Below are 27,097 nucleotides of genomic sequence, written 5' to 3'. Positions count from 1 at the left end.
GGATGGAAATGGCTGTGGTGAATACCTACTTTAAGAAAAGGGAGGAGCACAGTGTAACATGTAAGAGTAGAGGAAGGTGCACACAGGTGGACTACATTCTTTATAGGAGATGCAAGCTAAAAGAAATCACAGACTGTAAGGTGGTAGCAGGAGAGAGTGTCACTAGACAGCATAGGATGGTTGTTTGTAGGATGACTTTAGAGGTAAAGAAGAAGAAGAGAGTGAGAGCTCAACAAAGGATCAGATGGTGGAAGCTGAAGGAGGAAGACTATTGTGTGAAATTTAGCGAGCAGGTGAGAGAAGCACTAGTTGGAGGGGAAGCAGTTTTGGACAACTGGAAAAGTACTGCAGATGTGGTGAGGGAGACAGCTAGGACAGTACTGGGTATGACATCTGGACAGTGGAAGGAAGACAAGGAGACTTGGTGGTGGAATGAAGAGGTCCAGGAAAGCATAAGGAGAAAGAGGTTGGCGAAAAAGTTTTGGGATAGTTGGAGAGATGAAGAAAGTAGACAGGAGTACAAGGAGATGCGGCGTAAGGCGAGAAGAGAAGTGGCAAAAGCAAAGGAAAGGGCATATTGCGAGCTGTACAAGAAGTTGAATAGTAAGGAAGGAGAAAAGGACTTGTACCGATTGGCCAGACAAAGGGACAGAGCTGGAAAGGATGTGCAGCAGGTTAGGGTGGTAAAAGATGCACATGGTAATGTGCTGACAAGTGAGGAGTGTGTGCTGAGAAGGTGGAGGGAATATTTTGAAGAGTTGATGAATAAAGAAAATGAGCGAGAGAAAAGGCTGGATGATGTGGTGAGAGTAAATCAGGAAGTAAAAGAGATTAGCAAGGAAGAAGTGAGGGCTGCTATGAAGAAGATGAAGAGTGGAAAGGCAGTTGGTCCAGACGACATTCCAATGGAGGCATGGAAATGTCTAGGAGAGATGGCAGTAGAGTTTCTAACCAGATTGTTTAATAAAATCTTGGAAAGTGAGAGGATGCCTGAGGAGTGGAGACGAAGTGTGCTGGTTCCTATTTTCAAGAACAAGGGTGATGTGCAGAGTTGCAGTAACTATAGAGGCATAAAGCTGATCAGCCACAGTCTGAAGTTATGGGAAAGAGTAGTAGAAGCTAGGCTTAGAAAACAGGTGAAGATCTGTGAGCAGCAATACGGTTTCATGCCGAGAAAGAGCAATACAGATGCAATGTTTGCTCTGAGAATACTGTTGGAAAAGTACAGAGAAGGACAGAAAGAGTTACATTGTGTGTTTGTGGACTTAGAAAAAGCTTATGATAGGATGCCAAGAGAAGAGTTGTGGTATTGTATGAGGAAATCTGGAGTGGCAGAGAAGTATGTTAGGGTAGTGCAGGACATGTACATGAATAGTGTGACAGCGGTGAGATGCGCAGTCGGAATGACAGACTCATTCAAGGTGGAGGTGGGATTACACCAAGGATCAGCTCTGAGTCCTTTCTTGTTTGCAGTGGTGATGGACAGGTTGACAGCTGAGATCAGACAGGAGTCCCCATGGACTATGATGTTTGCAGATGACATTGTGATCTGTAGTGAGAGTAGAGAGCAAGTTGAGTCTAGTCTGGAGAAGTGGAGATATGCTTTGGAGAGAAGGGGAATGAAAGTCAGTAGAAACAAGACTGAGTACATGTGTGTGAATGAGAGGGAGCCCAGTGGAATAGTGCAGTTACAAGGAGTAGAAGTGGTGAAAGTAGATGAGTTTAAATATTTGGGGTCAACTGTTCAAAGTAATGGAGAGTGTGGTAGAGAGGTGAAGAAGAGAGTGCAGGCAGGGTGGAGTGGGTGGAGAAAGGTGGCAGGAGTGATTTGTGGCCGAAGAATATCAGCAAGAGTGAAGGGGAAAGTTTACAAAGCAGTAGTGAGACCAGCTATGTTGTATGGTTTAGAGACAGTGGCACTAACAAAAAGACAGGAGGCAGAGCTGGAGGTGGCAGAGCTGAAGATGTTGAGATTCTCTTTGGGAGTGACAAGAATGGACAAGATTAGCAATGAACATATCAGAGGGACAGCTCAGGTGGGATGGTTTGGAGACAAAGTCAGAGAGGCGAGATTGAGATGGTTTGGACATGTGCAGAGGAGGGACCCAGGGTATATAGGGAGAAGGATGCTGAGGATGGAGCCACCAGGCAGGAGGAGAAGAGGGAGACCAAAGAGGAGGTTCATGGATGTGCTGAGAGAGGACATGCAGGTGGTTGGTGTGACAGAGGAAGATACAGAGGACAGGGTGAGATGGAAACGTTTGATCTGCTGTGGCGACCCCTAACGGGAACAGCCAAAAGACAAAGAAGAAGACAGGTTGCATGAAGATTGTGATGGTGAGCAGCCGTCTATGAATCAGATTCGAGTCAGCTTGTGTCTCACTGGGCTTGAACAAGAACTTGAACAACTTTTTTTTTACGAGTCAGAGACTAAAATGTTTTTAGAACTAATGTTTACTGTTCTATAAATAATGGAACATTGCTACAGCAACTAAATATGAAAGTAAATGTGTTCATATATGGATTTTCTCCATAAGCTGGACTTATAAATATTATTCTTGTACCAGACTCGTGTCTTGCCAATGATTCAGAAAATCATTCACAATTGTAGTTTTGTTTTTTAGCCCCTTTATCTGTGTGCTTTCTCAGCCCCAATGATTTTCACACCTTTCCTAAGTATGAACATAACACTTCAGCCGTGAAGTCGATGGCATGCCTTGTTTAGTCAGGCGTTACATGAAGCCAGGAGGGCTAAACACCATCTCAGCAGTGGTTTTTTAGTCTTCACAGTCAGTAGGAGGACAATAGCGTTATCGTCGGGCTCCTTTTACCTGGCTGCAGTATGTCAGCGAGCTCAGCTTCCTCCTGTGCTGCTCTCTCCTCCCATGCAGAAAGGATGATTAATTACACCAAGCTGCAGCATGCTGATTAAATATTACTATTCATGCTTTGTGTATTAAAAAAAAAATTAAAAACCCAACTTCCGAGGGTGCCAGGGAATGTTTGTGGATGCAACACATCTTTCAGAGATTTATGCCCTTGACTGCGACACTGCCGTCGAAAAACAAGTCTGCAGCCAGCAGGAATTGTTGAAGCTTCCGTTGAGGTTTTTAGGGAAATTGGTGCAGTATTAACGCATGCAGTGCACTGCTTCTAACTGTACCAGAAGAGCACTTGTGAGAAAGCACTCGGTACAATGCAATGTTCAAGCAGTGTTCAAGTTCAAGTGCAGGACCAACAGACTGAAAAACTCCTTTGTCCCTCAGTCCATCAGACTGTAAAACTCCTCACTCGGGGAGGAGGAGTAACAGGAAGACAGAGGACAGGAAGGAGAGGAACACTAGTAGCCACTGAACCAGTATTGATCAGTATGTCTGGTATTTATATTTATATTTGCAAACTGTTTTTCTTTTTTACTTTCGCTTCTGATACTCTGTGCTTCTTTCCCTGTGTGCTGCTATACAAATGCTGCATGAACCTCAATTTCCCTGAAGGAGTCTTCCCAAGGGATTAGCAAAATTCTCTCTAATCTCTAATCCAATCTAAGATTCGGCCAATTATCATTTACTTAATGTGGTACAGATTCAACTGGATGAGAATATTTTTCATTACATTGTGAAATAATAAGAAACAAATCAATAAACAACAACAAAAAAAATCATATAAAACTTCATTGTCATTAATTGTGATGCCATGTACTGGGATCTGTTTTGAGATCTACCCGATGTACTAACACACTTTATATGGCAACTTAAATGAATATATCATTTGCTTGCTGACTCTGCCCTTTTCCCTCATCTGCTCCAAAATGTCCTAATTTCTGATTCAGGATACGTCCAATCAGTTTTCATCATGTTTTCTTTTTGACAATTAGATGCACCTTTTTAATACTATTTTAACAATCCATCCATCCATCCATCCATTTTCTTCCGCTTTTTCCGGTGTCGGGTCGTGGGTGCAGCAGCTCAAGCAAAGCCGTCCAGACCTCCCGATCCACACACACCTCCCCCAGCTCCTCCAGGGGAACCCCAAGGCGTTCCCAAGCCAGCCGAGAGACATAGTCCCTCCAGCATGTCCTAGGTCTTCCTCGGGGCCTCCTCCCGATGGGACGTGCCCAGAACACCACTCCAGCGAGGGGTCCAGGGGGCATCCGGAAAAGATGCCCGAGCCACCTCAACTGGCTCCTTTCGACATGTAGGAGCAGCGGCTCAACTCCGAGCTCCTCTTGAGTGACCGAGCTCCTCACCCTATCTCTAAGGGAGCACCCAGCCACCCTGCGGAGGAAACTCATCTCAGCCGCTTGTACTCGCGATCTCGTTCTTTCGGTCATGAGCCAAATCTCATGACCATAGGTGAGGATCGGAATGTAGATCAGTCGGTAAATCGAGAGCTTTGCCCCCCTACTCAGCTCTCTCTTCACCACGACGGCCCAATACAGCAACCGCATCACTGCAGATGCTGCATCGATCCGTCTATTGATCTCACGCTCCATCCGTCCCTCACTCGTGAACAAGACCCCGAGATACTTAAACTCCTCCACTAGAGGCAAGGACACTCCACCGACCTGAAGAGGGCAAAGCACCTTTTTCCAGTTGAGAACCATGGCCTCGGATTTGGAGGTGCTGATTTTCATCCCGGACGCTTCACACTCGGCTGCAAACCGCCCCAGTGCACACTGAAGGTCCTGATTTCAATCAATCAATCAATTTTTTTATATAGCGCCAAATCACAACAAACAGTTGCCCCAAGGCGCTTTATATTGCAAGGCAAGGCCATACAATAATTATGTAAAACCCCAACGGTCAAAACGACCCCCTGTGAGCAAGCACTTGGCTACAGTGGGAAGGAAAAACTCCCTTTTAACAGGAAGAAACCTCCAGCAGAACCAGGCTCAGGGAGGGGCAGTCTTCTGCTGGGACTGGTTGGGGCTGAGGGAGAGAACCAGGAAAAAGACATGCTGTGGAGGGGAGCAGAGATCGATCACTAATGATTAAATGCAGAGTGGTGCATACAGAGCAAAAAGAGAAAGAAACAGTGCATCATGGGAACCCCCCAGCAGTCTATGTCTATAGCAGCATAACTAAGGGATGGTTCAGGGTCACCTGATCCAGCCCTAACTATAAGCTTTAGCAAAAAGGAAAGTTTTAAGCCTAATCTTAAAAGTAGAGAGGGTGTCTGTCTCCCTGATCTGAATTGGGAGCTGGTTCCACAGGAGAGGAGCCTGAAAGCTGAAGGCTCTGCCTCCCATTCTACTCTTACAAACCCTAGGAACTACAAGTAAGCCTTCAGTCTGAGAGCGAAGCGCTCTATTGGGGTGATATGGTACTACGAGGTCCCTAAGATAAGATGGGACCTGATTAGTCAAAACCTTATAAGTAAGAAGAAGAATTTTAAATTCTATTCTAGAATTAACAGGAAGCCAATGAAGAGAGGCCAATATGGGTGAGATATGCTCTCTCCTTCTAGTCCCCGTCAGTACTCTAGCTGCAGCATTTTGAATTAACTGAAGGCTTTTTAGGGAACTTTTAGGACAACCTGATAATAATGAATTACAATAGTCCAGCCTAGAGGAAATAAATGCATGAATTAGTTTTTCAGCATCACTCTGAGACAAGACCTTTCTGATTTTAGAGATATTGCGTAAATGCAAAAAAGCAGTCCTACATATTTGTTTAATATGCGCTTTGAATGACATATCCTGATCAAAAATGACTCCAAGATTTCTCACAGTATTACTAGAGGTCAGGGTAATGCCATCCAGAGTAAGGATCTGGTTAGACACCATGTTTTTAAGATTTGTGGGGCCAAGTACAATAACTTCAGTTTTATCTGAGTTTAAAAGCAGGAAATTAGAGGTCATCCATGTCTTTATGTCTGTAAGACAATCCTGCAGTTTAGCTAATTGGTGTGTGTCCTCTGGCTTCATGGATAGATAAAGCTGGGTATCATCTGCGTAACAATGAAAATTTAAGCAATACCGTCTAATAATACTGCCTAAGGGAAGCATGTATAAAGTGAATAAAATTGGTCCTAGCACAGAACCTTGTGGAACTCCATAATTAACTTTAGTCTGTGAAGAAGATTCCCCATTTACATGAACAAATTGTAATCTATTAGACAAATATGATTCAAACCACCGCAGCGCAGTGCCTTTAATACCTATGGCATGCTCTAATCTCTGTAATAAAATTTTATGGTCAACTGTATCAAAAGCAGCACTGAGGTCTAACAGAACAAGCACAGAGATGAGTCCACTGTCCGAGGCCATAAGAAGATCATTTGTAACCTTCACTAATGCTGTTTCTGTACTATGATGAATTCTAAAACCTGACTGAAACTCTTCAAATAGACCATTCCTCTGCAGATGATCAGTTAACTGATTTACAACTACCCTTTCAAGAATTTTTGAGAGAAAAGGAAGGTTGGAGATTGGCCTATAATTAGCTAAGATAGCTGGGTCAAGTGATGGCTTTTTAAGTAATGGTTTAATTACTGCCACCTTAAAAGCCTGTGGTACATAGCCAACTAACCAAGATAGATTGATCATATTTAAGATCGAAGCATTAAATAATGGTAGGGCTTCCTTGAGCAGCCTGGCAGGAATGGGGTCTAATAAACATGTTGATGGTTTGGAGCAGGCACCGTCTCTACGGGGATGGGGTAATGAGGGGATGGCAGGGGGAGAGAAGCTGCAGAGAGGTGTGTAAGACTACAACTCTGCTTCCTGGACCCAACCCTGGATAGTCACGGTTTGGAGGATTTAAGAAAACTGGCCAGATTTCTAGAAATGAGAGCTGCTCCATCCAAAGTGGGATGGATGCCGTCTCTCCTAACAAGACCAGGTTTTCCCCAGAAGCTTTGCCAATTATCTATGAAGCCCACCTCATTTTTTGGACACCACTCAGACAGCCAGCAATTCAAGGAGAACATGCGGCTAAAGATGTCACTCCTGGTCTGATTGGGGAGGGGCCCAGAGAAAACTACAGAGTCTGACATTGTTTTTGCAAAGTTACACACCGATTTAATGTTAATTTTAGTGACCTCCGATTGGCGTAACCGGGTGTCATTACTGCCGACGTGAAGTACAATCTTACCAAATTTACGCTTAGCCTTAGCCAGCAGTTTCAAATTTCCTTCAATGTCGCCTGCTCTGGCCCTCGGAAGACAATTGACTATGGTTGCTGGTGTCGCTAACTTCACATTTCGCAAAACAGAGTCCCCAATAACCAGAATTTGATCCTCGGCGGGTGTGTCGTCGAGTGGGGAAAAACGGTTAGAGATGTGAACGGGTTGGCGGTGTACACGGGGCTTCTGTTTAGGGCTACGCTTCCTCCTCACAGTCACCCAGTCGGCCTGCTTTCCCGGCTGCTCGGGATCTGCCAGGGGGTAACTAACGGCGGCTAAGCTACCTTGGTCCGCACCGACTACAGGGGCCTGGCTAGCTGTAGAATTTTCCACGGTGCGGAGCCGAGTCTCCAATTCGCCCAGCCTGGCCTCCAAAGCTATGAATAAGCTACACTTATTACAAGTACCATTACTGCTAAAGGAGGCCGAGGAATAACTAAACATTTCACCCCCAGAGCAGAAAAGTGCGGGAGAGACAGGAGAAGCTGCCATGCTAAATCGGCTAAGAGCTAGTAGCTCCGCTAAGCTAGCGGATTCCTAAAAACACGCAAAGTGAATAATGTGTAAATAATTTAGAGGTGATTCAGCAGAAGGAGTGCTTTAGTTAAGGCACGTAAAGATTACACTGGGAAACAAATCGTAATCTAGATAACTAGATCAATCTAACTGTGCAGATTAAACAGCTAACAGATACAGAAAAACACCGCTGTGCTCCGGAACAGGAAGTGATACAATACCGCAGTGAGAGCCAACCACCAGTAGAGGTCAGATTCCTGACACTTGCTTGTGCTCCTCGGTGTACACTTGCATCTTGCATCCTGCTGCTATGTGCTGGACTGTCTCTGGGGTACATTTGCACAGTCAGCAACTTGGGTCCTGTTGGCTGTGGTAGACTCCTGCCTCTGTGTTGTCCTTTAGGCCGGCCCTTTCTAACCACTGGTAGGTCTTCTTGATGTCAGCCACTTCCTCTACCTGTTGATGGTACATCCCACGGAGGGGCTTGGTCTTCCATGATTTGACGAAGCCAACAGAACCACATTGTCCGCAAACAGCAGAGACAAGATTCTGTGGTTCCCAAACCAGACCCCCTCTACACCCTGGCTGCGCCTAGAAATTTTGACCATAAAGATAATGAACAGAACCGGTGACAAAGGGCAGCCCTGGCGGAGGCCAATGTGCACTGGAAACAGGTTTGACTTACTAGCGGCAATGCGAACCAAGCTCCTGCTGCGGTCGTACAGGGACTGGATAGCCCTTAGCAAAGGACCCCGGACCCCATACTCCCAGAGCACCCCCCACAGGGTGCCCTGAGGGACATGGTCAAACACCTTCTCCAGATCCACAAAGCACATGTGGAGTGGTTGGGCGAACTGCCATGAACCCTCGAGCACCCAATGGAGCGTGAAGAGCTGGTCCAGTGTGCCGCGACCAGGACGAAAACCACACTGCTCCTCCTGAATCCGAGGTTCGACTATCGGTCGAATTCTCCTGTCCAGTACTCTGGAATAGACCTTACCGGGGAGGCTGAGGAGTGTGATCCCCCTGTAGTTGGAACACACCCTCCGGTCCCCCTTCTTAAACAGAAGGACCACCACCCCGGTCTGCCAATCCAGAGGCACTATCCCTGACCGCCACGTGATGTTGCAGAGGCATGTCAGCCAAGACAGTCCCACAACATCCAGAGACTTAAGGTACTCAGGACGGATTTCATCCACCCCAGGAGCCTTGCCACCGAGGAGCTTTCTAACCACCTCAGTGACTTCGGCCTGGGTAATGGATGAGTCTGCCTCTGAGTCCCCAGTCTCTGCTTCCTCTTCGGAAGACGTGACGATGGGATTGAGGAGATCCTCGAAGTATTCCTTCCACTGCCCGACAACATCCTCAGTCAGGGTCAACATCTCCCCACCCGCACCGTAGACAGTGCTGGTGGAGAGCTGCTTCCACCTCCTGAGGCATTGGACGGTTTGCCAGAATTTCTTCGAGGCCGACCAGTAGTCCTCTTCCATGGCCTCCCCGAACTCCTCCCAGACCCGAGTTTTTGCCTCTGCGACCGCACGGGCTGCGGCACGCTTGGCCTGCCAGTACCTGTCAGCTGCCTCCGGGGTCCCACCTACCACCAAAGACAAGTAGGACTCCTTCTTCAGCTTGACGGCATCCCTTACTTCCGGCGTCCACCACCGGACCGGGTTTGGGGATTGCTGCCACGACAGGCACCAGAGACCTTGCGAGCACAACTACGAGCGGCCGCATTGACAGTGGAGGTGGAGAACATGGTCCACTCGGACTCCATGTCTCCAACCTCCCCCGGATCTGGGAGAAGCTCTCCTGGAGTTGGGAGTTGAAGACCTTGCTGACAGGGTATTCTGCCAGTCATTCCCAGCAGCCCCTCACGATATGTCTGGGCCTGCCAGGTCTGACCGGCTTCCTCCCCTCCCAGCGGATCAAACTCACCACCAAGTGGTGATCGGTCAACAGCTCAGCCCCTCTCTTCACTTGAGTGTCCGAGACACGTGGCCGAAGGTCAGATGATACGACTACAAAGTCGATCATTGACCTCCGGCTCAGGGTGTCCTGGTGCCACATGCACTTATGGACACCCTTGTGCTCAAACATGGTGTTCGTGATGGACAAACTGTGACTAGCACAGAAGTCCAACAACTGAACACCACTCAGGTTCAGATCAGGGAGGCCGTGCTTCCCAATCACCCCCCTCCAGGTCTCACTGTCACCGCCCACGTGGGCGTTGAAATCCCCCAGGAGAACAATGGAGTCCCCATTCGGAGCGCTATCTAGTACCCCTCCCAGGGACTCCAAGAAGGTCGGGTATTCTGCACTGCCGCTCGGCCTGTAGGCCGAGACAACAGTGACAGACCTGTCCCCGACCTGAAGGCGTAGGGACGCGACCCTCTCTTTCACCAGAGTGAACTCCAACACATGGCGACTGAGCTGAGGAGCAATAAGCAATGCAACCCCAGCTCTCCGCCTCTCCCCATGGGCAACGCCAGAAAAGTGGAGCGTCCAGCCCCTCTCCAGGAGTTGGGTACCAGAGCCCAAGCTGTGCGTGGACGTGAGCGCGACTATCTCTAGTCGGTATCTCTCAACCTCCCACACAAGCTCAGGCTCCTTCGCCCCCCAGCGAGGTGACATTCCACGTCTCAACAGCCAGGGGCTGTGATCACGGACCGGGCCGCCGGGCTACCTGCCCTCGACCGCCACCCAATCCTCTCTGCACCCAACCCCCATGGCCCCCTCTGCGGGTGGTGAACCCACAGGAGGGCGGGCTCACGTCGCTTTCGGGCTGAGCCCAGCCAGGCCCCATGGGCTAAGGCCCGACCACCAGGCACTCGAGCGCGAGCCCCAACCCCAGGCCTGGCTCCATGGTGGGGCCCCGGCTCCGCCTTACCGGGCGATGTCTCGGCCCTTGATTTTTTACTGGTCATGGGAGCTTCTGAACTGCCCTTAGTCTTACCCGTCACCTAGGACCTGTTTGGCTTGGGATACCCTACAAGGAGCACAAAGCCCCCGACACCATAGCTCCTGGGATCATCCGGGAGCACAAACTCCCCCACCACGATAAGGTGGCAGCTAGAGGGGGAGCTGTTTTAACAATAAGTCATAAATTGCTCGTATCAGTAATGTTCTTCATCTTTCCTTCTTTGGATCAACACGTCAGACATTATGCAAACTCACATATATCATTTTGCATGATGAGAAGGCGACATTTGGAATTTGGACCTCACTTTGAAAAATAGGCAGAACCCTTGGATGGAGAGACATTTATTTTGAAAAGGTGTGTGAAAAAATGACCTTTATAACATGCCAAGCAATTAACCTGTGGGTGTCAAAAGGCCTTGTGAAGCCATTCTTCTCTGAACGCCAGAAATAAACAACCGAAAATGTTAATTAAATGGCTGAGTGCACTCCCTTCTCTAATTTTTGCTTCATTAACACATAGCAAAGGAAATGCTTATCCAGTTCCCTTTATAATGCTCCTGTGCACAGCTGCAACATGGGCCGCGTGATTAACACTCAGTGCTGAAAAGTTCCGCTTCGCTTTCCCACTCACCAGAGAGCAAACTTTTTAATGTGGAATTAGCACGAGTGCAATATTATTATGCCGCAGTGTTTCAAATCGAAGTCTTTATTGAGTCAAACCTGTTGTCTGTGTTCTCTCACCGAGTGATAGAGTAAATATCTGCTTTGAGCTTTTGGATTTGTTCTGACGTTCAGAAAAAGTTAAAAGTATATTTCAAAGTGCACACTGAAGCCGGAAAACTCTAATGCCATCGTCATCTGGCTCTGTGTGACTGCTTTCAAGAGAAAAGTATGTGTTAAGATAATGACTGAGGTTAGGTTTGATTTTCAGTGGTGTGCTTGTTTTATTTGATTTTACTTTGTATTCCCCCCTTAAAGATAACCTGTGGGAACCTGACTCGTACAGATGCGTAAGCTTGGGTTCAGAACCAGTTCGGTCCTTGTTGGTGTTGGATGACTCTGTGTGGGCCAGCTGTGGGAACTTTGTCACAGTAATGGACGTTGCCAGCCTCAGCACTCAGGTAAGCAGATAAACCACTGCTGCACTCAAAATGTTGCACAACTTCATAGTACAAACAACCATGCTAATGGTGCACTCACACTCTGACGTTTAGCCCAGCATTTGCTGATGGAGAGTAAAAAGCTGACTAACATTGACCAGCCCCTAGATTTGCCAAACTTAAGTTGACGCCAGTCATGCAACGCTGATGTTCATCGTGGTCCTGGAAAAATTTTCAACATGCTTGATATCTTCGACATTCATACTTCCACTATGTCACCTCCGCTAGTACACTGTTCAAGGTTCAAGGTTAACTTTATTGTCCCAAGGGAAATTTGTCTTGGGCTTGCAATGCTGTGATTAGAATAGTAAACATGTACAATCATACAACAACAACATAATATACACTTACGGGAACACAGGAAACAGTTAAAATTAGTCTTCAGTGAGACCCCTCAGTGTCCAGTAATGCGTCTGTAGGTACTATCCAGATTTATTCAAAAGAGTAATAGACAAAGGAACAAAAGAATTTTTAAATCTATTACTCTTATACCTGACAGCCCGATACCGTCTCCCTGATGGCAAGAGCTCGTATTTCTCTGAAAAGGGTATGGGAAGGCTCCTTAAGAATGTTTTTAGCTTGCGCCATGACCGAGGTTTCGAAAATAGTTTTTAAAGAGGGATACTCTCTCTTGCCAATAATTTTCTTGGCATATCTAACTACTTTCTCAGTTGCTGGATTTGCTCTGGACAGTAAGAGAGCCAAACCAGGCTACCATGCCTGGTTTAGTACTCAGTTGCCTTCTGCCGACCTCCACTAGCCAACGTCAGTGGCTTGACTGGACAGAACAACTCCTCTGGATCCCTTGGACATGAAGGAGTGTGTAGAAATATGTTAAAATGTGAAGGAATATGTAGAACCTGTCTTGACGATGCACCAGTAGAAAGAGTTACGTCAAGTTGCTACGTTGTGATACCTGACATCACAAACGTTGAGTCAACAGTGAGCTCTACAAGCTATGGTACTGCTCCGTGGAGTGCGCTACCAATTCACCTACTCTCAGATGGCGAAAGTTGACTTACTATTTATACTAAGTCAGTGGGCTGTTGCCAAATGTTGAGCTTTGCTGGTTCAACGGTACCCTCCACTGAGCTACTTCGACCTGTGTTGAAGACAAGAAATTTGGACCCCCGGAGTGAACCTTTTCTGGTATTTCAGAGATTTTTGACAATCTGTACATCGGCTAGCATCAGCTACTTCACGTCATAGTGTGAATGGGCCCGAAGGATAAAAGAGTTTGAACATAAGAACACAGACACTCCTTGACAGTAAAATCTGTCATGTTAAATTAACTGTGAATATTTGATGCCACTCAGAAGAGAGTTAACGCTAAATTTACTGTGTATGTACTATAATGCAGTATGTACTCCAACACAGCAACTCTCCATTATAGCCTTTCTTCAAGCTATGTTAGAAGGTATTCGGTGTTTTGTAGGCTCACATGTACATATGATATATTTCATTTGAAGATAATTGTCATGCATTTGTTGTAGGAAGTTAAAAAATGCATACATCCATGGTCAGCTAGCTCAGGAGTCAAAGCAGCAGTACTCCTTCAGCACTGAAAGCCCTCATCCAAAAGAGCCGCCGCTGGATTTTCTTTCATGAAAGTGACCAAGACGTCAGATTCTTAATAAATAGATTGTAAAATTAGGAGTTTTTCTTTTCCGCAAGATTTTATTTGCTCATTATTTTTGATAGTTGTTTCTAAACTTTCATTGAGCTTCCTACCCAGTGGGATAGGAGATGGGCCAGCAATATCTAGATTTGGGTTTGATTCCCGATCATGCTGTCTGTGTCCTCAAACAAAACAGTTCGTCTACATTTTCCAAGTTCACTCAGCTGTAAATAGGTACCAGCCTAGGCTTGGGAAGAAAACTGCGATGGGCTAGCATCCCATCGAGAGGGGGGCTGTAGACTTGCGTCCACCTCATGCTATGGAATCTGGGAATAAGCACAGGCACCATATCACCTCAGGGAATACGTAGGACTTACTCCTTCTTCGCGTTGGTTGGATAGTCTTGCTTGGATATTTCTGCAGCAGCACGCTGTCCTCAGTGGTCATGGAGATTTACTCTGGGAATCTTGAGCTGCTTCCCTAGCACCCAGAATGCCAAGGTCTGGTCAAATGACCAATCTACCTCTAAAGTCCATGGATAGTCAAATGACTCCAAGATCCCTTGTGGAGAGTTACTTCTGTTATGTAAACAAGGAAGTCTCAGAACACCTCAGGGGAGGGGCTGACTTGGCTAGCCACATTCATGTGTTTGCATATTTGCTGTCTGAAAGGCCTGCTGATTTGTGCTTAGGTGGATAAATAACTTTACCCTGGGGGGGGGAGAGATGAAATTTTGTTTTCTGAATTGTATTGAAATGTACCAAAAAACACACCAAAAGAAAACTGTTTTCTGGATTTTATTGAAATGTACCAAAAAACACACCAGAAAACCAAAATATATACAGTAGGTACAGGTTACATTCACTCACAATGACTAACAGTCCCCACACTGTTATTATGTCATTATGTCCACATGATGACAGCAAGCAGACACACATGCGTCACAGTGGGCAGTTGTTAGTCCATGTCTATCCAAACACAGTACATGTTGTCCAGCTGGGACATCCAGAACGACAGATCTTTCAGCCGCTGTGGTGCACAAATAGTTGTAGCAATAGGTGTACTAGGCAGCTGTAATTTTACACATTTTGCACACAACTCCTGCTTCATATGCAGCCCTTTCAGCTAAGCAGGCAAGTGACTCCAAGATCCCCTGTGGAGAGCTACTTCTGTTATGTAAACAAGGAAGTCTCAGAACACACAGACAGCAAATATGCAAACACAAGAATGTGGCTAGCCAAGTCAGCTAGCCAGGGTCATTTGACTCTCCATGGGCTTTATGCAAACACAAGAATGTGGCTAGCCAAGTCAGCTAGCCAGGGTCATTTGACTCTTCGTGGGCTTTACAGGTAGAAGAGAAAAGCTTGGACCTCCGAGTGCTAGAGATCGACTTTGCAGCTGCCAATCCCTTCCTGTTCCTAGGAGCTCTGCTGCAGCCCTCAGTCCAAGACTATTCCATGTTTTGATGAAGGTGATGGCCTCTGGTTAAAGGTATATTTTTTGCTGAGCGATGGCTGTGTAGATGGTGTCAGCTGTTGACCTCAGCACCTGGTCATGGCACCAGAGGTAGGATCCCTGCCTATCAGTACTCTAACTTGGCATAAGTTGCTGCTGGTGTTTCAACCTTTTCCCAGTAGAATTGTTAGCTGTGCTTCTCAGTATCTCACAGACAGATGAGACAAGGAACTTAAATCGTTGGAGTTCATCTTGCCATATGTCTCACCACGAGACACTACGTTCCACTGGATGTTCCAATCTTGTCCAGATTCCAGCAAATTCCATGAGGTTAATCCCATGCAAGGTTAACTCCTGCGGCTGATTAATATTTCCAGTTTTCAATGAAATACAGTTTGAAGGACTTTAGGAATGGGTTCATAAGGGAAACTGCTAGACATGCTGTTTGTTTTTATTTATTTGCATTTCAATTTTTGCAGCTTTTGAGGAATTTTTTTTTCTCCTTTCATTTTCTGAAAAAGATTTATGCACACAGCTTTAGGGAGCCAGCATTTTAATCTGTGATGTCATCAAGATTTACTGCCTGGAGCTGCTGCACGGACAACGAATCAGATTTTAGTTTTTCTTGTTTTTTTTGTTTTTTTTTTAAGATGAAGACGCTCTCAGACAAGAAATAAGCTTTATTTTGCTGTAGTGGTGTGCACTGTGAGTTATGTTGCTAAATATGCAACATTTTCTGTCATCCTGGGTGCTGCCTCTGTCATGCTTTTCATTTTCTGTGGAGTCATTCTCCAAGGTGTTCATTTGTACTATGTGCCATTAGAGATAGCTGAGCAACATCTCTTACTGTGGTTGACAATAATGAATGACAGCGCCCAAACTCTTCGGGGTAATGTTAATATGGTATTCAGATGCTAAACTGCAAAGCATTACTGTTTAATTATAGCTCCCAGGCGTGAGCGTGCAATGGCTGTATGGGCAGTAAAACTTTTGTTGAAAACAAACGTGCGCGCCAAGCAAGCCTTCACTGCAAATAAAAGTGAATATATGTGAGTATTAAAAAAATATATCTGTAAGTGTATTTGGACAACTAAGCAAACCAAAACATCAAATATATTTGTCGAAACAACCCAACCATCTGTGCCAAGGAGGTTATGATTTCACTCGTTTCAGTTGTTGCTTTGTGAGGAAGATTACTTAAACTAATAACCAGCTAACACAGAATAGCCAATCATAAATGTTGACATACATTTGTTTTGTTGGATCATCACGCTTGATGACAATAAATTTTATTGCATGAGTTCAGTTAGCTCAGCGGCATAGGAGTTGGAATACCAAGTTAGGGATTATAGTTCAGTTCTAGTTACTAGCAAAAACCTGCCCTATGTGTGTGTGTCACTGCTAGGTGTGTATGTGTGGGGGAGTTGTTATCCTACGATCATTACAGTAAGACGTCCTTCAGGCTACCTGTCTGCTTCATGAACAAGACACTTCAACTGGAATGTCCGCGTCCACCCTGTAAAGGGGTACCATCCATGTAACTTGCAATGGTTACAAGGATGGCATTCCATCCAGGAGTAGTTGTAGTCTCATCTGCTTGTTGACCATGATATCCGGGGACAAGCACCAACCTGATGGACTTCAGGGTCGCTATGCCGTCTTTCCGGGTCCCAACATGCAAAGCAAGGTTTCCGTAGTTCTGCTTTCAGTGGCGGCTGTGTTGACTGATGTTGACATTAACATTGTTTGAACATAAAGTTTAAGTGTTAGACACCTAGTACTTGAAAATAAATGCGATGAAAAAAATCACTAGCAGATTTTGGATGTTAGCAAACTCATATTTATAAAGAAAAAGCATAGCACACTCAAAATATTGATGTCCTGCTGCTGTTGTATTTCATAATAACGTTCGGCCAAAGGCCTTCGTCAGATTGCAGCTTCAGTTGGACCAAATGTTCAAAATTGTTTGTCAACCCAGGTGCTCAAAACCCCCTCCAACGAGTGGGAGGTCCCAAGAGTGATGACACCCAGTGAAAAATCTGTTATCTACATCATTACCTGCCCATGTGGTAAAGCCTACGTGGGAAAAACAAGCAGTGTTTTAAAAACACGGATTGTAGAACATAGGAGCACAATAAGATGAAAAAACTTAAATTATCCTGTGGCAGCTCATTTTGTGGAGTTCAGTCATCCTATCTCTTCTTTAAGATATATTGGTATTAAACATGTAACTGTGCCACCAAGAGGTGGGAACCTGGAAGTGCTACTGTCAAAAAGAGAGCACTTCTGGATCCACCATTTGAAGACTCTCACTCCTCATGGACTCAACATTGACTTCGATTTAAGATGTTTTTTGTGATTATGTTTTTGTAATTATGTATTGTTTATGCTGATGTTTTTCCTGAACTTTTAATAATTTTGTCTTCTGATTTTTAGAATTGGCTGAAATCACTGGGTGTCATCACTCTTGGGACCTCCCACTCGTTGGAGGGGGTTTTGAGCACCTGGGTTGACAAACAATTTTGAACATTTGGTCCAACTGAAGCTGCAATCTGACGAAGGCCTTTGGCCGAAACGTTATTATGAAATAAAACAGCAGCAGGACATCAATATTTTGAGTGTGCTATGCTTTTTCTTTATATTTGAGTTACTGTTTCTGCATATGCACCTCAGCAGAGGATCTTGGTGTGCATTTTTTACGTGTTTATTATAACAAACTCATATTAACTAAGTCCAATTTACAAATTATACTGAAAACTGTTTGATTACAAGCTATGAACTGTTTTGAGCACGTTAGTTTATCTGTTACAATACCAAGGACAGGGTGTGCCTAGTCTGTCACTATGTGGGCTTCAAAAAATAATTACATTTATTTATGTGTGTGTGTATATATATATATATATATATATATATATATATATATATATATATATATATATATATATATATATATATATATACACACAGAACTGACTTCCTGTTGGCCTCTGTCACATCACCACAAATTCACAAATCAAACCATGTTGATAACACAAACAATTCGTATGGTGTTGTACTCTACGATATACGAGGGGCATTGAGAAGTTTTGAGCCCAACTCAGAAAAAGTAGGGCATGGTTCTCCATCTTTTGCATGCTGAGAAAAAGCAGCATTTCTTGAGAATATGTGAAGCTTTGACTCACTGGGTGCAATGTTGAGAAATGTTGGTAATAAATTTTGTAATTTTTCAGGAGTGGAGATATACTGTTGGGAAGGTGTCGTAGCACGGACCCACAACAGGGGGCGCAAATGAACGGACAATGAATTAAGCCAAAAAGTAACAATTTAATGTTGTGATGATACACAATGAAATACACAGAATTAGCAAAGTCAATTGACACCAGGTGACGTGTGGGCAGGCTCGAAGATAGAAGACCCCCGACGAGAGAGAAGCCGCGTCCCACACGGCTTCCACCACCAACGGTCTGAAGAACACCGGAGCCGCCAAGTCCCGAGTCCCCAGGTGACCTCTGTCTTTGGTTGTCGACCCTGGTACTGCTGGCAGAAAGCAGAGACAAGATGAAGGAGTGTGAGTCCGCACACTCAGTAATCCACAGTCTGCACACAGTTAGGAGGGAGCACCTCCACCTCCAATCACACACTCGTGCAGCTCCTGGTTAACCACTTATCTGGTTTGGGGTGTGAGGCGAAGCCGTCGCTGTCACACCAAACGCCAATCCCACAGACAAGGCAAAACACCAGGAAAACGGCTGCAACAGAAGTTCAGATTATTACACAACGTATTAGTCAGCAGAGAAATTACCTCTTCAGTAGTCGATTTCTCGGCGAGGAGGTGGAGCTGCAGTCCGGCCTTTATGGTGATGATGATGATGATGATGAACGAGTGACAGCTGGTGCAGAGGATGAATGACAGCTGTCACTCCTTCTGGGTCTGGCGCCCTCTCGTGCTTGGAGCCCGCACTCCAAGCAGGGCGCCCTCTGGTGGTGGTGGGCCAGCAGTACCTCCTCTTCAGCGGCCCACATAACATATACGATATATGTATTAAACTGGTTTGGGTCTGCATAGAACACAAATCAAAATGTATCTGATATTGTATAATGTGTTTTATTCACCCCTCCTCACCACCAAACCCACGTTTGTCAGGTTTTAAAAACGGCTGACTCACTCTTCGTGAAAGTTATTGAAAAATGTTGCCTGGGAAGAAAAACATTAAGTTATCTGACTGATGAAGGTGGAGCGGTGGATCGAGGAATAATGTACTTCAAAGAAGTTGTGATGTGACAGTGGTCATCATGAAATGTGCGTGTTTGTTTTCAAAGAAAACTTCTAAGTATTCATAGCTTATATTTAAATGAGTAACAGTTGTGAAATATCCAGAATTGGAAAGTGGCATAGTAAAGCTCTTAACATGTTAATCCGTTTAAAATTGTCCTCATGAAGAATAAAATATAGCAAATGCGAGGCAGTGTATAATTAGCAAAAACATACTTAATTACAGTGAAGTTTAAAAAAAATGTGGAAAAGTGTGTGAGGATTTCCTTTCAAATGTTGGCGCGATGACAAATCTTCTGGAGGAACCACGCAGCTGCTCACGGAGTCCACTTCAGGATCCCAATAATCAGGAGTGATCTTGGCTTGTCTCCCTTTATTCCTTCACCTCTTTCTTCAGCCAAGGTCTCCAGAGACACCAGCTTCATCAGCTGAACAGCCACGCAGCGGAACCACTTCTGATTTGTAGTATCCCCCGTAGAGCTCAGCAGGTCAGCTCTGGTTACTTCTTTGCTAACCTTGTCTTCCCCACTAATGTGGACTCCGGAGGGTTGACTTCACAGGGGCTGTGGTGCATATCCTTGATCTCCAGAAGCAGCACTCAGTACCTTTTTGCAAGCTATATGCCTCCTAAAGGGTCATGCACTCGTATTCTTGTCACTTCTTTCCACTGTTTTCCCCAAAGAATGTTCCACCACTTTGTCATATTGGCAGCACTTGTGAATCATTTGACTGCACTGATATTCTCCCCGTCGCTTTTCAGCTCGACTTACTTGTCAACACCTTCATGGCCATTATCAATCATTTTTCACTTAACATTATATTTGTACTGCGCGGCGGTGGTGTGCGACTCTGATGGCTTTCCTCACTCGTCTCACGTCTTACACGGCCTCTCAGTTTTTTTTAGAACAGCCTCCCTCCAGACAGATTTAACGTACAGTACAACACATTTGTACTTCTTAAAGATTGATGTGAATGAAGTCCAAGACATATTCAGAGACTTGCACAAGTTCATGTGTCCATCGGATAACTTGCGTGACAAAAATTGGCTGTAAAAGCGGTGATTTACTTGTGTTTTACTTAAGGATATGTTTACTTAAGCATACCATTGTTTTGACTTTTATATTGTTATATTTGTGTTTTATTTCATATTTTCATTTTATGGAGGCACGGTGGTTTAGTTGTTAGCACTGTAGCCTCACAGCAAGAAAGTCATGGGATCGATTCCCAGTTGTGACTGTTTGTGTGGAGTTTGTATGTTCTCCCTGTGTTTGTGTGGGTTTCCTCCTGGTGCTCTGGTTTCCTCCCACATTTAACATCATGCAGGTTTGGTGAATTGGAAACATAAAAAATGTCCAGGTTTCCCTTGTAAAAGAGATCTCAATGGGACTAGCCTGGTTAAATAATTTTTTCAATTTCAATTCAATCTATTTTCATTTAAATAGCGCCAAATCACAACAGAGTTGCCTCAAGGCGCTTGACTCAAGTAAGGTCTAACCTTACTAACCCCCAGAGCAGCAGTGGTAAGGAAAAACTCCCTCTGAGGAAGAAACCTCAAGCAGACCAGACTTAAAGGGGCGACCCTCTGTTTGGGCCATGCTACAGACACAAATTACAAAACAATTCACAAAACAAATACGAGGTCTGTTACAAAAGTATCTGACCTTTTTATTTTTTTCAAAAACCTGATGGATTTGAATCACGTGTGCTTGCATGAGCCAACCTTGAACCTTCATGCGCATGCGTGAATTTTTTCACGCCTGTCGATTGCGTCATTTGTTTGTAAGCAGCTTTTGTGTGAGGATGGGTGGAGTCTCTCATTGGATTTTCTTTGCAAGGAAAATGGCGGAACAACTGGAGCAGCGCGACTGCATCAAATTTTGCCAGAAACTGGGCGACAGCCAGGTGGAAACCATTCGGATTATTCAGACGGCTTTCAGTGACGATCCTCTGGGCATCAAACAGATTAAGGAGCAGTACAACCGGTTTAAAGATGGCCGCACAACGGTGGAGAGCGAGCCACGCTCCGGGCGGCCATCAACATGCTGAAATGACCGGATCATTTCCAAAGTGAACGCTGTGGTGATGTGGGACCGTCGTGTGACTATCCGAGAAATTGCGGAAGAGGTGGACATCAGCACTTTTTCGGCACATTCCACTGTGACAGAAGATTTGGCCATGAAAAGAGTTGCAGCGAAATTCATGCCGATGGCCATCGGCATGAATTTCGCTGCAACTCTCCCGCATCACCACAGTGTTCACTTTGGAATGATCCATATTTTTTTCCCCTCTGCTTGGTCTAAAAAAGTAACCGTTACTGACTGCCACAATTATTTTTCCTGATTTCTTATAGTGTTTCTTAAAGCCAGAAAGTTGCCATTTGAAATGACTTTAGTTTTGTGTCATGTCTGTGATCTGCTTTTTTTCTACAAAATTAAACAACTGAATGAACATCCTCCGAGGACAGTGATTCCATAATTATTGCCAGGGGTTGTAAAACCAACTAACAATGAACATACATAAATAAATACATACATACATACAGAAATAAATAATTGTTTCCTGTGAACACCTAGTGACTCTTACACCTCCATTTCATCCCTGTCTTATTTAAGTTTAATGACAATTTGTTTTGGTCAAACCATATTTTCAATGTGTTAATTTCTTCAGTGATTTCCTCCAGAACTATCTGCCAAACTAGAAAACTGCTCCATCCTAGTAAGAGCAGAATACTACTGGAATGACTTTGAATAAGGAAAGTTTTTTTTTTTTCTCACTAAATGGATGATGCACTCACTGCAGTTTATTGTCTGGAATAGTCCCAGATTGCATTTCAGAGCTTCTAGAATTCATTTTCGTGCAGTTGGTGTTGGGGGGTAATTTTGGGTTTCAGCTTTTTTTGTTTTTCGTCACTTTCATCCCTGAATATGTGAAATCGTGAGTCACTTTTGTGCAGATTAAAGTTACTAACTGGGACTGCTGTCTTGTTGCGAGAAAGAAACAAGAATTGTCCTCCGTTCTGTTCACACAGCTCCAAACGCTGTGCGGCTCTCTGCCAAGTCAAGTTAGAACGATAGAATCCAGTCGGAATTAATAAGTTCAAAGCAAAACACTGTTTTGTTTATTTTTATTTATGTACAGAGATCAATGATACAGTGACCAATTTCATATTTATTTACTTTAAGACTCAATGAAATACATAGAAAACCTGTAAAGCCTACTTTTAGTACAAAATTCACAAGGTATCGATAAGGGAATCGATAAGGAATCGGATCGATAAGCAGAATCGATAATAGCATCGATATCGATAAAATCTTATCAATACCCATCCCTAGTCAAAACACAACCAATACACAACTCGTGGGGTGCCAGCGAATCACATTTGCACATTTCTGTGGAATATAATGGCGCCTTGGCGCTGTCAACACATCCAGGGATCTCAGCACAAAAGTATAGTCACTAAGCCCTGTTAGGCTCAGCTGTTTTAAGTGCAAACAAATGCCCAAGCAGCAATTTGCTCACGAGTGAATCACTGTTTTTAACATTTCAAAATGTCCAAGCGGTGCAGGCACAGGATCTGGTACCCACCATCGTTTGATTTTCCTGACAGTCACACAGTAATTGCTGAAGCTGATGCTTTCTTGAAACATGTAATTTCGGCCAAACCTGCCAACATTTCTTCCAGTAGCAACACACGATTTCAGACATGTATGACGTGTGTGTTTTCAAAGCCTGATCTCTGTTCAGCATTCAGATTTTCCTCCCGTATAACCAAAGCTTCACAAAAGAGGACATACAAGCTTTGATCAATATTGACTGGCAGCCTTTGTTGCTTCCTTTTTCCATCACTATTTCTTTGTCTGCCTGTTTTCTTTTTTTGTCACTCATACATCCATTTAACTTGCTCTCCATAGTTGAGAGGTGAGACACAGATTTGCCCGAAGCAAAGGACAGACACCTGGTCACCTGACATAATGATGGACTAATGAGCCGTTCAGACGAGCTGTAGCGTTTGTAGATTTCGGGGGAGGACCACAGGAGGGATTGTTGCTGAATCACACTGCTGACATGAGTGTTAAGGACATAGTGCCACCGTCAAGCATCACTGCCCACCTCATCTCTCTAAGCAAAGCTGGATTCAGCAGACTAATGCAAGGGTGTTGGTTTGGGGCTTCAGTTGCTCTTGTTTATCCTGTAGTTGACATTTCAGAAATGCTTGGAAACTGTAGATTTCTTATCTACATTTTTTTGCAAGATGAACTCTGAAGTAAGTTGATGTTTAAAGTTTTTCCCCCTGTGAATAGCAGGGAAAGTGCAGGATTACTGAAGGCAGTGATTGAATGAGTGGTTCCACAGAGTTTCCATAAGTAACTCCATTAAATATGACTGCACATTCAGCTCTGAAATTTGGATGTCTGATAGGCAAACCTGTAGACCACAGAACCTCCTATTTTGGGCCTTGTTAGCATGTTTTATCTTGAGATATGGCTGTAAATGACTGCCAGTTCATGAAAGCTCACATCAGGTCTGGGAACATGCAATGAACAAGATCTTCCCTATCTCTTGAAAGTAATAACATATCTGCTGCAGCCAGGGCAAGGGTGGGTATCTCCTTGTTATTATCTCCTGATTGTATTTTTTCCATTGTTACCATGTTTCTGCCACTAGATGTAGCAATAGCTCGGCTTTTCGTGACCAAAACAAAGCTTCCCTTGTTGGCCACTCCTGTCCATCCTTACCTCCTCCCCGTCCCTCCTGTGCTTGGAGCAGAAATAAGTTGGAGCCTTTGGAGGATAACCCAATAGAGGAGGGACTCAAAGTAGAAGCAGAAGTCTCTTGCCTGAAGGGCTACTCCCAGAAAGTGGACATGGAGGTAATTCTATCAGATTCTGCTCAAGTAAGGTCTGGGGTCATGGTGATTAACTAGCAGGCCATCTCTGAGGGGAACTCGACACCCCACTTGGTCATATGGCCAGAGAACCCATATCCAAGCAAATGGAGGAGGATTTGATACAGTGGCCAATGAGCAGAAGAGTGAATATTCTTGTGGAATAGTCACATTCCAGGTGGGAGGAAACAACTGCTTTGCAAAACTGCGATCAGCAATTACAGAGTCAACCAGCGATGAGCTGGAAGTCCCTTTTGAAGAGACCATGCTTGATGGACGGCATGGTGGCTTAGTGGTTAGCATTGGTGCCTCACAGCAAGAAGGTCGTGGGATCACTTCCTGCCCTTTCTGTGTGGAGTTTGCATGTACTCCCCGTGTCTGCATGGGTTTAATCCGGGTACTCCAGGTTCCCCCCACAATCAACAAAACATGCTTATTTAGGGTCTGCTCCTTTCTCTGCCCCTGACCAAGCTAATGTCTCTACATCTGGAGTTGGTCCCCGGGGGCTGGACTGTGGCTGCTCACTGCTCCTAGTGGTTGGATTGTGTCTGACTGTAATTAGGATGGGTTAAATGCAGAGGACACATTGACAATAAAGGCTCTTTACTTACTTACTTTACTTAATCATTGCTGTGATAAATGCACCGCATTACTTTATATTTTTTCTTTACAAATGCGTCACCTCATTTGAATTGCAGTGGGTTGTTTCAGGTGAAGTTTTCTTCTTTATAATGTATGTAATTTTTGATGGCTCCAATTGAAAACCAAAGAGATGCGCGGCATGTATTTTCCGATGCAGAGCTGGCACCCACTGCTGTGGAGTCAATTAAAAGAGAAAACACATCAAAGGCTTCTCTTCTTTTTCCTCATTTCAAACAAAGGAGGACCCACTGGCAAGGGCACACAAACAGGTGGTAATCCCTGCCCGCTGGTGCACTTTGGGTGTGGGATGAGTTCTCATCTCTGCTTGCTCTCGCTGACTAATTGCTCAGGCTCCTGCAGCTCGTGCACTGACAGTGATAGGAGCTCCAAGATGATGCCCAAACCAACCCTTGTCACGCCTTGGACTACAGGGGCTACATGTGTTGCCATGATAAGGTTCATTGCAAGTTTTTTTTTTTTTTCGTAGCTATTCATTAAGACTGTGTGCCAGAAAACTGTCATTTTCCATTGTGTTCTTAAATAGATAGAAGCAAAGAGAGTGATGCAAAAATGCACTTTGTGTCATGGAATCTAAATTACAAAAATTTGGAGGTACGGTTAAGAGCAAGAGCAACAACTGCAAGCATGACATTTATGACCCCCACATGTCGGTACGTAATCGTGACAGTCATTTAATTAAAAGCTGCTGCACTAAAGTGTGTCCTACACACAAGGACAATGCTGACAGCACATTCATGAATTTTGTCTATTACTCTAACTCATTAGCTCCCAAACTGGGGCTTCCAGACCTATCACAGAGCAGAAACAAATAACTGAAGGAAAAAGTGAAATGCAACATTATATGTTTCTGGAGGCTCAATGTATGAGGTCAGGAGATATCTGGGAAGAACGTCTGGACTCATGAGGACACCAGACGGAGGTGTTTGTTGATGCTGATATATTTGTGGAATCCTGGATCTTCGAGACACCCAAGCAGTAACCAGTGATCTAAGTTGATGGCTGGATGTATTTGGTACTCTGTCTCTCTGTAGAATCTTTGGGTACTGCTGCAATGACTTTGGCTATGTTTACTCTACAGGTCCTAAAGCCTCCACTTTTTTTGGACAGCGTACTTAGTGATGTCGTTGGTATGTGATTGTTGCCCTACACTGACGCATCCACCACAGCATAAAACCACCTCAGGTCCTGGATGACAACCAACCTGTAAGACAGCTGCCTTATTTCCAAAACTTGAAAGTAACACTATCTGGCACAGTCAGGTGAACCGTGGGCATCCCTTTAGGCTTCTCCAGCCGTTGGAGCCCTCCATGCTGAGGCTGGATGACGCACAAAGCAAGTCCCTTTGGCTTCTTCCTTGTTTTTTACTCGGGGGAGCCACAGCAAATCTGAAGCGGATTTGCATGTTGAATTGACATAAGTTTTAGGCCAGATGCTCTTCCTGATGCAACAAGGAGAATGGGCAAGGGTGGGGTTTGAACTGGAAACCTTTCGCACTGTAAACAAGCGCACTAACCGCTTGTCCACCACCCCTCTATATGGCCAATACAAGTGATACTCCTCATCTGAGTTTTCCAAAGTAATCAGTCATTTGATGCACTCATTCCAGTGGTACCCAAGGATCCCATGAAGAGACCTACAGTAGTACCAAAGACATCTGTTCGGTGCTGAAGATCACTTGTTCATCTTCAAGTCTCACAACCATTCCATGAGACAGAAAGCACCAGGACGCTAAAGACTTGGATCTGCATTACACTGCAAAGATATAAGCTTCACCAAACACCTGTCCAGCCTGTCCACCCATTCATCAGTTTCATAGGCCAAGGCCTCAGAGACATGAATCCCACGGCAGAGATCTGCAGGCCCAAGAACACTTTTAACCCTCTGGGGCAGACGCCATCATATACGATGGATAAGACCAACGTTTACTAAACTATAAATAACTGTTTAATGATATGAGATAGAAACGTACTTTTTTTTTGCTGAAAAGTTAACTGTGCGGACGTTCGAGCCAGCCATCGGCCATCTTTGTACTCCTCATAGAAGCTGTGTGATGACGTGCGCAATGTGAGTGTCCAGTCTGAATTGGTTCACCATCACATGGTTTTCCAAAATCCAATCGTAGGGCAGATTTACCTCACGTGAAAAGGCAAAGATCGTTTTCAGGAGTGATATGTTACTAGTTGGCCCATTTGAATAGCTCCCTGTGTGCTCCAATGAGTACATACTATTAGTACATACTCAGTGTGCCCTGCGCCATTACGCACAGCGATCGGTGAAAGCAGAAGCACACGGAGAGCCTCTGATGACAATCTCACGTGCTCAAACAAAGAGTGTGTAACTATCAGGATTGCTCCACTAGTTTGCATGTGAATGTTACTGGATAACTCTGTTGCTTTCTCTGCGTAAAGCACTGTTTACCATATCAATGGACAACAAAACGCATAGACCATTTTGTATATATTGTTCAAAATGTGCATTTGTGT

General features: G+C 44.7%; 1 protein-coding gene and 1 long non-coding RNA gene across 2 annotated transcripts in view; one reads left to right on the top strand and one right to left on the bottom strand.

Annotated features, from left to right (window-relative positions):
- The window catches only part of LOC117506371, a 249,825-nt gene extending 237,868 nt beyond the window's left edge, over positions 1–11,957 (bottom strand). The window contains exons 1-2 of the long non-coding RNA XR_004559445.1: positions 11,926–11,957; positions 9,680–9,685 (exon numbers count right to left, since the gene is read on the bottom strand). This is a non-coding gene — a long non-coding RNA (uncharacterized LOC117506371). The remainder of the gene's footprint in view (positions 1–9,679; positions 9,686–11,925) is intronic.
- arhgef10la (Rho guanine nucleotide exchange factor (GEF) 10-like a) overlaps positions 1–27,097 on the top strand; it is a 468,560-nt gene that overhangs the window by 421,454 nt on the left and 20,009 nt on the right. Inside the window, 1 exon segment of the mRNA XM_034165874.1 lies at positions 11,539–11,681. Within this exon segment, the coding sequence (XP_034021765.1) occupies positions 11,539–11,681 (143 nt within the window).

The sequence above is a fragment of the Thalassophryne amazonica genome, chromosome 3 (genome assembly GCF_902500255.1).
Source record: "Thalassophryne amazonica chromosome 3, fThaAma1.1, whole genome shotgun sequence".
Lineage (NCBI taxonomy): Eukaryota > Metazoa > Chordata > Actinopteri > Batrachoidiformes > Batrachoididae > Thalassophryne > Thalassophryne amazonica.
The sequence above is the reverse complement of the archived record's forward strand: the minus strand, read 5'-3'. Positions and strand labels throughout refer to the sequence as shown.